General features: G+C 36.5%; 1 protein-coding gene across 1 annotated transcript; it reads right to left on the bottom strand.

Annotated features, from left to right (window-relative positions):
• Positions 1 to 9,102: 9,102 nt before the first annotated feature.
• Positions 9,103 to 12,378, bottom strand: LOC136204036 (mitogen-activated protein kinase 7). The gene is made up of 3 exons (XM_065995232.1): positions 11,830 to 12,378; positions 11,177 to 11,602; positions 9,103 to 10,033 (listed from the first exon to the last, which is right to left on the bottom strand). Exons 2-3 carry the CDS (start codon positions 11,597 to 11,599, stop codon positions 9,350 to 9,352), a joined length of 1,107 nt encoding a protein of 368 aa, XP_065851304.1. The 5' UTR covers positions 11,600 to 11,602; positions 11,830 to 12,378; the 3' UTR covers positions 9,103 to 9,349.
• Between the last annotated feature and the right edge of the window lie 920 nt (positions 12,379 to 13,298).

Here is a 13,298-nt window from a genome sequence, read left to right as displayed (position 1 = left end):
ATAGCTTCAAATATCATGTCAATCCTTATCACGCCCCTTCAAAATGGTCGGCCAAGATGAGAGACCAATTTTGCAAATTAAGTTGGCGAAGGTGGAGCGAGGCAAATGCTTAGTAAGAGCATCTGCAAGCTGATCGTTGGTCGAAATATATGCAACACGCAAGATTCCAGATTGAACATTTTCACGAACAAAATGATAGTCCAAAGCAAGATGCTTCATCTTTGAATGGAATACTGGATTGGCATAAACATAAGTTGCTCCAGCATTGTCGCAATAGATAACTGGAGCAGTAGGGGAAGTTAAGCCTAATTTTTGAAACAAATTGCGCAGCCACAGTACTTCAGCTGTTGCACTGGCAACAGCTCGATATTCCGCCTCAGTGGAGGAATGTGCTCTTGTACGTTGTTTTCGAGAAGTCCAGGAGATTGGATTTTTACCAAGATACACAATATAACCAGTGGTTGAAATATAGTCATCCTTGTCACGAGCCCAATCTGCATCAGAGAAAGCATGAAGTTGAAGTGGAGAGTTTTTGTAAATAATTAATCCCGTGGTCAAAGTACCACTTAGGTAACGAAGAAGTCGCTTTAAAGCGTGCATATGATCTTCAGTGGGACGATGCATATATTGAGCCAATTTGTTAACCGAGAAAGCAACATCAGGACGAGTGAGACTAAGATACTGCAGGCTACCAATCAAAGCACGATATTTAGTGGGATCCAATAGAGCTGTCCTTGTTAAGGTCAGTGGTGGGTGAGTTGCTTGAGGGGTTGCAACAGGCTTGGAATTATCCATGTTAGCCCGACAGAGAATATCAGAGATGTACTTCTTTTGACTTAAGAACAGTCCATGAGGATGAGGGAGAACTTCAACAACAAGAAAGTAAGAAAGTGTGCCTAAATCTTTGAGAGAAAACCGAGATGAGAGACTACTGATAAACACTTCAAGAAAAGATGGAGCATTACTTGTAACGATAATGTCATCAACATACACCAATAAGTATATAATTGAACCATTTGAGTGGAGAGTGAATAAAGAAGAATCTGAAACAGAATTTTTGAACCCCTTCTCAACCAAAAAATTTCGCAACTCAGTATACCAAGCTCTTGGGGCTTGCTTAAGACCATACAATGCTTTACTTAGCTTGCACACATAATTGGGATGGACAGAATCATTGTATCCTAGAGGTTGGGAGGTGTAAACCTCATCCGTGAGAGTACCCTGCAAAAAAGCATTGTTAATATCAAGTTGGCGTAAAGGCCAACCTTGACTTACAGCAAGAGATAGAATTAGACGAACAGTAGATGGCTTAACAACGGGACTGAAAGTCTCATTATAATCTAGACCCGGACGTTGATGGAAACCTCTTGCAACAAGACGGGCCTTGTGTTGGATAATTTTACCAGTTGAGTCACGTTTAATACGAAAGACCCATTTACAGCCAACCACATTTTGTGAGACAGAAGGAGGAACAAGGCTCCAAGTTTTGTTGTGAATAAGTGCATCAAATTCAGCATCCATGGCTTTGCGCCATACTGGATTTTTAAGGGCTTGAGCAATTGTTTTTGGGAGAGTGTCAGAATCAGCTACCTGAGCATGAAGATTGAGTTTAGTGATGGGTTTGCTGATATTATTATGAAGACGAGTGGTCATTTGATGAACGGGACGAATGGGAGAGGAGGGTGGAGGCGGGGAAGATGAGGCTGACAAGTTTGGAGATGGAGAGGAGATGATATTATTTTCAGCGGAATCAGACGCATTTGGAGATGGAGAGGATGGGTTATTATTTTCAGCAGAAGGAGATGGTGAAGTCTGATCTTGAAAATTAAAGGAATTATATGAATTGGAGTTTAAAGGAGTAGGAGATGGGGAAAGAGTAGATTGAATGGGTATAGTAAAAGGACACCATTCCTCTAACAGTTGAGGAATAGAATGAGATGGAGAGGAAAGGGAAGAGTAAGGAAATTTAGATTCAACAAAATGTACATGACGGGAGGTATAAGTTTTATTTGACTGAGGATCAAGACAGTAATAGGCACTTTGAGTTGATGAATATCCTATGAAAATGCAGGGAACAGATTTTGACTCAAGTTTATGCATATTGTAAGGTTTCAACCAAGGATAGCATAGGCAGCCGAAGCTTCGAAGTTTTTGGTAATTGGGAAGTTTCCCAAAAAGACGGAGATAAGGAGAATCATTTTGTAGTGTTGAGGTGGGAAGACGATTGATAAGGTAAACAGTTGTTGCACAAGCATTGGACCAAAATTTTAATGGCATAGAAGCATGAGTTAGAAGGGTGAGACATGTTTCTACAATATGCCTCTATCGCCTTTCGGAATAACCGTTATGTTGAGGAGTATGAGGAGGGGTAGTGAGTTTAGTGATGCCATTAATGGCAAGATAATCTTTAAGAGCCTCATACTCACCGCCGTTATCAGAGTATAGGTTAATAAGAGGCAACTGGAAATATTTTTCAACCAAGGATTTGTAACGAATGAAGATATTACGAGTGTCAGATTTTTGTTTTAGAGGATAAAACCATATGTATTTAGTGTAGTGGTCAAAAAAAATAACATAATATTTATATCCATCATAGGAGTATAGAGGAGCTGTCTAAAGATCAGTATATATATATTGAAGATGAGCAGTGGAAGAAATAGAAGAGATAGAAAATGGAAGCTGATGACTTTTATTGCAAGAACATGAATTACAGTCTAAGGTGGAAAGACTAGAAACATTCAAATTATTTTTGGAAATAAGATGCCTAAAAAATGTAAGGGACAGATGACCCAAGCGATGATGCCAATCAAGAGAATTGGTGGTGGTGCTTGCAAAAACATGAGGTAGAGAGGGTTGGATTTCATAGACGCCTGATTTAATTTGACCCTGAAGGAGAAAAGCCCCTGTTTTGAGATCCTTCACACGAAAAAGATTTTGTAAGAATTCAATAGAAGCATTGTTATCAGTACAAAATTGAGAGATAGAAATAATGTTTCATGAAATTGAGGGTACATAAAGAACATTATTTAGTTTAAGAGGAGAAGATGAATGACAAAGAGTGAGAGAGCCAATATGAGAGATTTTTAAACCTGTACCATCACCAATTATGAGCTCCTCAGTACCATCATAGGGAGCATGAAGTGCCAAATTTTCCAGATCATTTGTGACATGGTGAGAAGCACCACTGTCAAGCAACCATGTTGATGAAGAAGGAGAGCCAAGCATATGAACAGTATTTGCTTGTGGCGAGAGTCTATGACTAGAAGGGTGAGTGTTGTTGCTGTTGGAAAATTGAGATGAGGTGGGTGGCATAGTGTTAGGAAATCGTTGATTGAATTTGGGGCAATGCGACACAACATGTCCTTGCTCACGGCACCACTGAAATTTGCCCAGAAAAGGACGAGGGTGTATATGATAGCTATTTCTAGGAGTTGGTAAAATTCCAGAGGCATTGGATCGGCCATAGTTGTGATTTTGTTGTCGAGAAGAAACCGCAAAGGCAGTGACAGGGCTAGATAAGTTATACTGATTTTGTTGTAGGGTGAGTTCATGGTTGATTAATTTTTCATGCAGTTCTTCAAAAGAAATAGTGGAATCACGAGCATTGACAGAGTCGATGATAGAATTGTATGAAGAATCAAGACCAACTAATACACGATCAATGATATCCTCATGTTGAACAATTTTACCTAGAGCAGCAAGTTGATCCGCACAAACTTTAATAGCTTGCATATATTCAGTGATTGTGCGATTTTCTTTAGAGATACGAGTGAATTGATCTTTAAGCTGTTTGATGTGTCCTCTGCTTGGCTTGGCGTATGTTTTCGCGAGAATGTCCCATATATCCTTGGTGGTTTTGGCTTGAGAAACCAACGGAATAAGTGAGGAAGAGAGTGTACCAATGAGGGCAGCAAAGAGCAGTTGAATAAGTGAGGAAGAGAGTGTACCAATGAGGGCAGCAAAGAGCAGTTGATCCTGTCTATTCAAGAAACGCAGCGCTGGATTAGGCTACTCTTTGTTATTCACGGTGATGGTTTCTGAGGGAGGAAGATGAGTGCCGTCAACGAATTTGTACAAATCGTGCCCAATAAGTATGGCTTGAATTTGCATCTTCCAAGAGAGATAGTTGGTGGGAGTTAACTGAATGGTGCGGTGGATGTTTATAAAGGTAAAGGGTTTGGTTGGGTCATCTTGATTTGGAATTTGAGAGGAGGAATTAGAATCTTCCATAGGTGAGGCGTGAGGGGAGGAGAGAGATTCGTTGAAGATGGAAAGAGGATCAAATCGCTCTGATACTATATAGGGAAATAGAGAAGAAGTATGTTTCTCATTGATAATGAACGTATAAATAGAGATTACAACCCTAAAAGTAAGGATAAGATAATCTAGGGTTAGTTATAACAATATTAGTTACAGCTATTAAATAGAGATAATTACACAGAATATCAGAAGAGAATATCACAAGAAAAATATCGTAACAAATAGTTTCAAATATCATGTCAATCCTTATCAGTTTTGCTAAAGTAATGGCTCCATCGATGGTTGATATCAACTTTAGAATGAATTCTGCACCAAATTTATGATCTTTGTATATTCCTCCACTGATGATGTATTCCATCAAGCATGGACAATGAGACAACTAGCAATCCTACATGGAGAGGTTATGTAAGGCCTTTCTAGAAATTTGGAATCTAGAATGCCAGATAGCAGTTGAAACCATGTTATCCAATACTTGATCCCAATAGCATAGTCCTGAGCAAGCCTAGAGACTTGAACTAGATGATGGAACGATATAATCAGTTCATCAAGGGTGTGAACACCAAATTTGACGTTCCAAAAGTAGAATGTTGGTTTGAGAAAAAAATGCTAAACAAAGCAAGAAAGAAAAAGAATCACGTACCAACTTTACCACCCTTACCTTAATGACCCAAAATAAAATGTGATAAAAAGGAAGTTGAGTACCCAGATAAGAAGAAAGAGGAAAGGTACAGTAGAACATGAACACATATTACCGATTCCACTAGGTAAACGAGCATGGCACAGACAACTGCTTGAGCTTGGTAAGGAGATTAGGAGAATAATAAGGGAAAACTCCACAAGTTCATCAAGGAAGATGGTGAGGATACCAAAAATAAAGAGCCAGAGAACAACAAGTCCAAAGGATAATCCACGTTATCACGGGAGGACTCGACTTCAAAGTCTTAGTTCCTAAGGCTCGATATACTAAGAACTATGTTTCCAACACTTATATGTATGATCCCCTGAATTACTCTTTTCATCTACCAATCATATATCTATCTTGCACGTCAATGCTTTAGTCATAGAGGTCTCAATATTATCTTTAAAAAACCATTCAAATGGTTGTAGATTAGGGATTAAAGGATAGATCCAGTCCACGAACCCATTGGAGTTGGAAAATTCCCGATCCATGTTGAAGGGCATATAATGATGAAATGCTAGATAGGAGAATGGGAAAGGAAATGGACGGCATACTTTGAATTTCCATCCGTTGGCCTACAACGCTACCTTGGGTAGGCCTTTCCTATCAAAATTTGAGGTTGTCATATCCATCAAGTAATTGACCATGAAGATGCCTTTTCAAAGAGGAATAGTAGTGGCTCAAGGCAATTCTAAAATCTAAATCGATAGAGGCATATGAAGAGGATTCTAGAGACAAGTTGGAAGAACATTATGAGGAAGATGTAGATACCTAAGAAGATGATTCTTCAAATATATAAATCTTAACTCCAAAATAACCAAAAGTGTTTTTCATTGTTAATTTTTTTTTGTTTTATTATAATACACTTTTGAACATTGTAGCATGGTTATTCATGAATTGTGTTTATTATTTTAGGGTATTTTGGTTTAATTGCATTCTCTACTTGTTTTGGTGATATGGTTTAAGACTTTAAGGACATTGTTTCATAACTTTTGGTGAATTATATTATTTATGAACATTATATTTTATTTGTTTGGGTTGTTTCAATAATATTGTTGTTAAAATGTTAATGCTTACATATTTTTAAAGATATATGTTATGTATTTTTCTATATTAAATGTTTTTATATCATTATTTCTAAATAGTACAATACATATTTTAATTGATTTTATATAACAATTTGTTGATTAAGAAATAAAAAGTACAAAAATACAAATTCGATTAATCCTATCCGCTCGACTAGCGCCTAACATCTCTTACAACCTTAGTCATATGCATTACATTACATTTTAGTTTTCATGCATGAATAGTGTAACATTTTCATCGGGGGTAATATCTACGCATGTGGAAACACTCGTGAAATGGTTTATGCATATTGATGCATGGAAAGATATTTTCATCAATTTGTTGGGTGTGAAAATAAGACAATACCATGCATTGTGTGTCATGAAAAGGAAAGTTTGCTCCATTTTCTTTCTTTATGAAGTTTTTCTATGGTCTATTTGTGAAAAATAGAATGAACATCGTTTCGTATTAAAACAACTAGAATAAGCTTAAGCATAGCAAAACAACTACCTTATAGGTCAAAACTGGCAAAGGTACAAGAATGATGGTCCATGTCAAAATCTCCCAAATGATTATTCAGAAACCATAGGGGAATGTAAAGAAATTTATCTTGCGGAGGAGTCTATTGGGGTATGAACTTATTCCAAAAAACAAAGAGTACTATAAATATGACGACGATGACAATATCGATTATAAAAACATGAATTTGTCGCCAAGCCATGAGTGGATCAATAGGAGGAATCCATCCCATTGGACGTTGTTCGACCACTTCTTCTGTTCCACTTTCAATTGCCTCTTAAGCTGAGCTCGAAGAAGTGTAAGCACATGGCAGAATTTTCTGTTCTTTTTGAAGAACCTTGTGCCTTGTATGTGAAAACGCATGCCATTTAAATTGCCCTTTGAGGAATTCTCAAGAGTGAATGTAAGTAAATTTTTTATTACAACTCTGAGTGAATAGATCATTGGCCTTACTTATTGCTTGTGCTTCATCATGACCGCTCGATTGACATTCCTTAATGGTAGTGTTTGTTTCATGGAAAGAGGAAACATCCTTACTAATTTTGTACCAATGGAAGGAAGTCGTTTGATCATTCAACTCAGGACCTTCATTCTTCCACTGTTTATAGTAATTTGTAATCTTCTTATAATAATCCTTCCTCACTTGATCCATGCTCAAAATTGGATCGGTGGTTATTACCAGCCAACTGTGGAATAAATGTACGTCACGTACATTGTCACACTTCGTTTTCGCATATTTTTTATTGTTTGCATTTGGCTCACGCACTACAAGAACTTCAGACTCGACAAATGAACCTGTATTTGAAGATCCTTCTGGCATGGTGGACAACCTGAAATTGTCTCTTCTCGTATTTTCATGAACCATATAAGGATACAGGGTACGAGAAAAGTATCTCGGCATCATCAGACGATTACCCGCTGTAATAATATTAACGGAAGTAGCCATCTGGACTATAGTATATCATAGGGCTTGAGGAATACGACATATGAGGATCATATTAAAAATTACGTGGAATATGTTGGATTGGAAAACATTGAGAATTATAAGTATTTGGGATCGGGATTTAAGAGTTTGTATTTCCGGTGTTTTGAGAATTTGCAACATAAGAGTAATATTGACTGTATTCATTATGGGAGATTCATTTGAAAATTAATATTAAGAGTAAAAAAAGATTGAAAATTAATATGATTTGTTGTAGGTTAAATGAGATGTTTTTATAGGATTTAAGAAAAAAAAAGTATTGTTTACACTTTTTAATATTTTATGAGATATTTGTACAATTATAACCGTTATATCATATTTAATGTAAAAAATATTCATCATTTTCAAAGTTGTTTCAGTTTTTAAGCATTGTCTCGAAAAAAAAGTGGCAAGATGTACCGTTGGAGACACCAAGATAGAGAGGACCCACACATTCAGTCCACTTTTCATGGAATCTTCCTTCACGGCACGAGTATGAATGGAAGGTGCACGCGGCGCCTCTTGCCATGCTCCACACGATACGCACATTATGTGTCTCTTTTTTCCCGGTGCGTCGCCATCATTTTCATTGCCTTTCTCTTGGAGAATCACTGAATCAACAACTCTCTTTGGACTGGGGACTCGAAAAGTTCATTCTTTGGTGATTGAGAGTGGCTGATAAATTTCAAATTGATCCCTCAACCCAATCACTAGAAATGCTCTATGCATGTAAAAAGCAGTAAATAAAGGTAAATACGTAGTTAATAAATTACAACCCAAAAATGAAATTAAAAAAGAAATTTACAATAATAAACCTAGTTGTTGATTGGCCTTCCACAAGAAATAGGCTAGAAAACTCAAAACAATGGAAAATGAATGAAAATCATGTGATCACTTATTAGAGCCTTCCTTATTCATGTTTCTTCATCAAAAACTCATTCTTGAAGCTGTTTAGCCTCGTACTAGTGTATGCAGTCTGATATAAACTAGTTATATCAAAATATCAAGACTCAAAGATGAAAACTTAATTAAGAATGAATGGAGGATAAACAGAATTGGACGATCCATTGTAGCACTTATTTCAACACAGTCAAAATACATCAGGCACTTGTGGAGAATGCAAGCTTTTTTTTCTCGTCCAATGACACATGGTCTGCTTCTTATTGATCCAGCTTTATATAGGAGATTGATTGGTTGGATGATTACTTTATCTACTGTTTTCTGGGACCGATACTGCTTTCTTCTGCCACTAATCAATTGACTCCACAACCTTTTCTTATTCATGCTCAAACTGATCAGGTAATCAAGATAGGGGGGGCTTCAATACAAGTAACCATCTAAGTTCAAGAGAAACCTTTTCTTCATATTATTATTTCCAATTCTTAAATTTCTCTAAAATTTAAGAAAGGATTGTGCTCTGTGACCAAGACAATCACAGTTTATTTTGCCTAATTTTCAATTCAAGAATACGATTATAATACTCCGAAGTTCGATTGCACACAATCACATATATAATACATCTATTTGATTTATTCAGCACAAAAATGAGAACAACTATTACATAGCCCACTGTCCCTGAATCTCAGAGGGGGGGGGAGAAGAAGGATATTTCTGCAAATGAAATAGAAAATGCAGTTGCTCAACTTAGTGCCTACACAACAGAATGTCTACAGGGACTTGTGCAGCAGACCTATTTACAAGTTACATGAGATAATAGGCTCAAGCTAAATAAATAAGGCAAGTCATTACAAAATTTAGCAATACAAATGCTAAGCTTATCACTAAATCCAACACCATTGTTCCACTCATAAAATATAGAACCACAACCAGGCAGAAGAATAAGCATAGCAGAATTCAAGCATTACCTATGTATTAACTGCTAACACTTCAGGATGGTAAAGAAGCATCTCGTTCCACATCAATTCCCGGATCATATGTTCACCCACATTCTCATCTATGTCAATATTGATTGGAAAGTGGGCAGGGGGATTGTTTCTTGGATCATACAGTCCTGACATGTATGGATGTAGAAGTGCTTCTGTCACTGTAATTCTCTTGGATGGATGGAAAACAAGCATCCGTTGCAGCAAGTCTATAGCTAACGGATCAGCCTGAGGGTATAAATGGGAGAAATGGGTTCCTCTAGAGTACGGAAGGGTTTTTATGTACCTCCGAGCTTTAGGATTGTCAATGAATTCAAGATCTGAATCCTGCTGACTTCCAAGGACATTGATAATCAGCTTCAGCTGGTTAAGGCACTCTGTTCCAGGGAAGATAGGTTTTCGACCAAGTATCTCAGCAAAGATACATCCTACAGACCAGACGTCAATAGATGTACCATAATTGTCACAGCAGAGGAGGAGCTCAGGTGCACGATACCAGCGGGTGACAACGTATTCAGTCATGAATTGTTCATTGCCTTGGCTAGTTCGAGCCAACCCGAAATCACATATCTTTAAGTCGCAGTTAGCATTGACAAGGAGATTCCCTGGCTTCAAGTCACGATGCAGAATGTTTGCCGAGTGGAGATAATTCAGCCCACGCAGCAACTAAGATAATTAATGCAGACATGTCACTAGTAGCAAAAGGAAGAAAAATAAAAACACCCAGAAGAAAACAAATTTGACTACTACAAAATGCCACATTTTCAATGTAGAATTTAGCATAAGTATATTAACAAACATTCTTTACAGCAATTAATGGAATTTACTTCAAATAGAATGCACAAGGTTGACCATGCCAGATGACTACTGCTGGTAGTAGCAGTCTTTCGTTTTTATCAAGTAACCTAGATTTGTTCATGATCTCGAGGGAAGTCAAAAGACAGCACGAAGAGAATTTGTGACTTTCAGACAAGCGAATAAAAAAAGGCCCTTGCTTTCAGAGCACAAACAACCTAGCATTATTCTCTAGCACTCTGATTGTCAACAAATATGAATCCCAGATCTATAGCAAAGAAGGTTTCATCAGTTGTGCTTACATTATTGTGGTTGTTTCATGTTATCTCAAAGTTAATAAACCTAATTATACTTTATCCCCACCAATGTAAAATCTAAATGAAACTCCTGGAGTCATTCACCTTGTGCTAATATAAACTATAGAATTATGCAATATCATGTGGTTACTTACCAAAATCACCAACTCAGAGAAAATCATAAACAAAGAAATTGTAGATTAGTGATGCATAATAGCTAAATTTAGCAGCTTCTCTCTCAATATGGAGAAATAAAATGAAAAATCTAAAGTCTCATGATTGCCTTTCGAAATGTGACTCGTGATTTATAAGCCATTTTTTGACAAAACTAACTCTTTTGTGGCCACACTATATAATTAAAATCTGCAGATGGTAGCTCTGCATATTGAAGCACGCAGCTTAAGCTGAAGATCAGAGATTAAGATGCAATATTTCCATTTAAAGATGAAAATTGTCAACTCAAATTTTTCTTCACTTCAAGGGCCATTTTCTGATAACAGAATACTTTGATAAAAATGGCATCTATAATGAGCAGCATAATATCAAGTCATGAACCAGATGCCATTCTTATGCCAGTGAAAAGGAGATGCAGATGACTAGAAACATGCTAGATACTGTCAACTTCATGTTTGAATAAAGCACAAACAGAAATCCTTCCGAATCAACATCCTTAAACACAAATCAGGTAGCATAGTTGCAAGAAAGAAAGAAAGGGTACCTGAAATAGGAAATATTTGCAATGATCATTTGAAAGCGGTTGTGAGGACTTGATGATCTGATGCAAATCAGTATCCATGAGTTCATAAACCAAATAAACATCCTTAAAGCTAGTCCTCTGAGCAGGCATCATAACATCCTTCAAAGCAATGACATTTTCATGTCGAATATGCCTAAGAAGCTTCAATTCTCTAAGAGTCCTTAAAGCATCAATTTTGTTCTCAAATACACTATTGATTTTCTTGATTGCAACTTTCTCATTTGTTTCCCTGTTAATAGAAGAGCAAACAACACCATATGCCCCTCTACCAATTGGCTTGATAGGAACATATTTGGTATCAATCTCAAACAAAGTTTGCCACATTGAGTAGTAATGCTTCCCTCCCTGTCTAATTCCATTAGGAGGCTCCACCAAAGCTGCCATTGCCTACAAAAAAATCCAGTTCAAAGAGTCTTAAATTCCAGAAGATTCTTTTCTTAGTAGCATGAATATAAGGAAACCCAGTACAATTACTTTAATAATTGCAGTTGACATGCTTATGTAAGATGTGAATTTAGAAGATGAACAAAGGATATAAGCGAAGTAACATAATTGTGCAGAATAAGTAATAAATACGTCTTTAGATGAAGAAAGAAAGTAGAAGTGATCCTTACTTGCGGCGCGCTACTTTGGATCTTTAGTTTGTTGAATTGTTCTGTGTATTTTGCTTTTTCTGCTGTACTCAAGCCAAATAAAGTAAAAATGTCAGTCTTCCATCTTTTCCCTTTTGGGCTTTACCTTTGATTCGCCGCAACTTCAAACTGATTCAAAGAACATATAGCTTTCACACTAGAAATTCTCCCAATATTTTAAGAATTCCTTCAAAAACCATGAAATTGAAACAAAATTCATGAATTAAGCTTCCAATTCGAGAAGAAAGAGAAGCTAGATAAAAAGAAAATGAAGAAAGTTATGGATAGTGACAAAGAGAGTATCTAGATATGGTGTTAATCAAAGGAATCTGAGAAAGGGATTAGGGATCAAGTCAGTGGTTAGGAAGAGGACAAAGAGATGAAGAGGAAAAAGAGGGGAAGAAGAAGAAGGAGGAGAAGGAGAAGAAGGTAAAAGACAGTTGAGTAGAGAAGAATAAAAAAACATAATTTCAAAAGTTGATTCATGCACAGACAAATATGCAGATAATGGATATAGCAAAGGCGCCAAACCCGCCGGCTCCATCTGGCTCGGCTCTCTTCCTAACTCAAATGTGCCGTGGGGAAATTTATATTGTAAAAGAATATGCTATTTTTTCATTAAAAGTAATAATTTGTTTAAAATAGTTAGTAATTTTTTTGTTTGAACATTGTTTAATACGTCATTATTAAGTCATTATATCGCCTTAGTCAAAAGTTAACATTAAAACATATCATATAAGCAAAATGAAAAAGTTAATATACCACTTTACTATTCATTAACACAATTAGTTTTTTCTCTTCAAAGAAAAATAACACAATTAGTTCTTTTATAAATTAATTTATTCAATTACTCGGTTTGATATTCGTCTCAATTAAAATATTATGTGTATATTAGGAGTCAAGTTTAAAATCTCTTCAGATAAGAAAAACTGGTCTAAGAGGGGCTGACGTTCGACGAACCTACTATAATGCTTAAGTTAGCAAAGATTGAAGATAATCAAAGTATTAACAGTTGTTGTGTTTGCATACATTATATGGATCATGTACCTTTTAATTTATAGTGGCTATTAAGAGTAATCTTCGTCAATTTTCATCGAAAATATGTCAACCTTCGGTTGGCTTTGCCAAGCTCAGACTAGAATATTGTTAGGTGGTGCACCCTACCATATAGTAAGTGTGCTTCCAGGTGTCCTCGTTTCATTGGGTTTGAGGCCTTCAGACCTCTTAAGTGTTAGGTGGTGCACTTTGTTCTTTGCACTTAGAGTCGCCCGAAAAAGAGGTGCAAGTAATTCCTATTCTGGATCCTAAACCTGCTCAGATCCAAGGGGTTTCCTCTACTTCTATGATTAATCTGTAGAATTTGTGTAATCTTGTACTTTTGATGTTTTGTAAACACTCATTGTGTAAATATACAATATTTTTGCGTATTTTATGCTGTTAAATTTATCGTT

The sequence above is a fragment of the Euphorbia lathyris genome, chromosome 1 (genome assembly GCF_963576675.1).
Source record: "Euphorbia lathyris chromosome 1, ddEupLath1.1, whole genome shotgun sequence".
Classification (NCBI taxonomy): domain Eukaryota; kingdom Viridiplantae; phylum Streptophyta; class Magnoliopsida; order Malpighiales; family Euphorbiaceae; genus Euphorbia; species Euphorbia lathyris.
The sequence above is the reverse complement of the archived record's forward strand: the minus strand, read 5'-3'. Positions and strand labels throughout refer to the sequence as shown.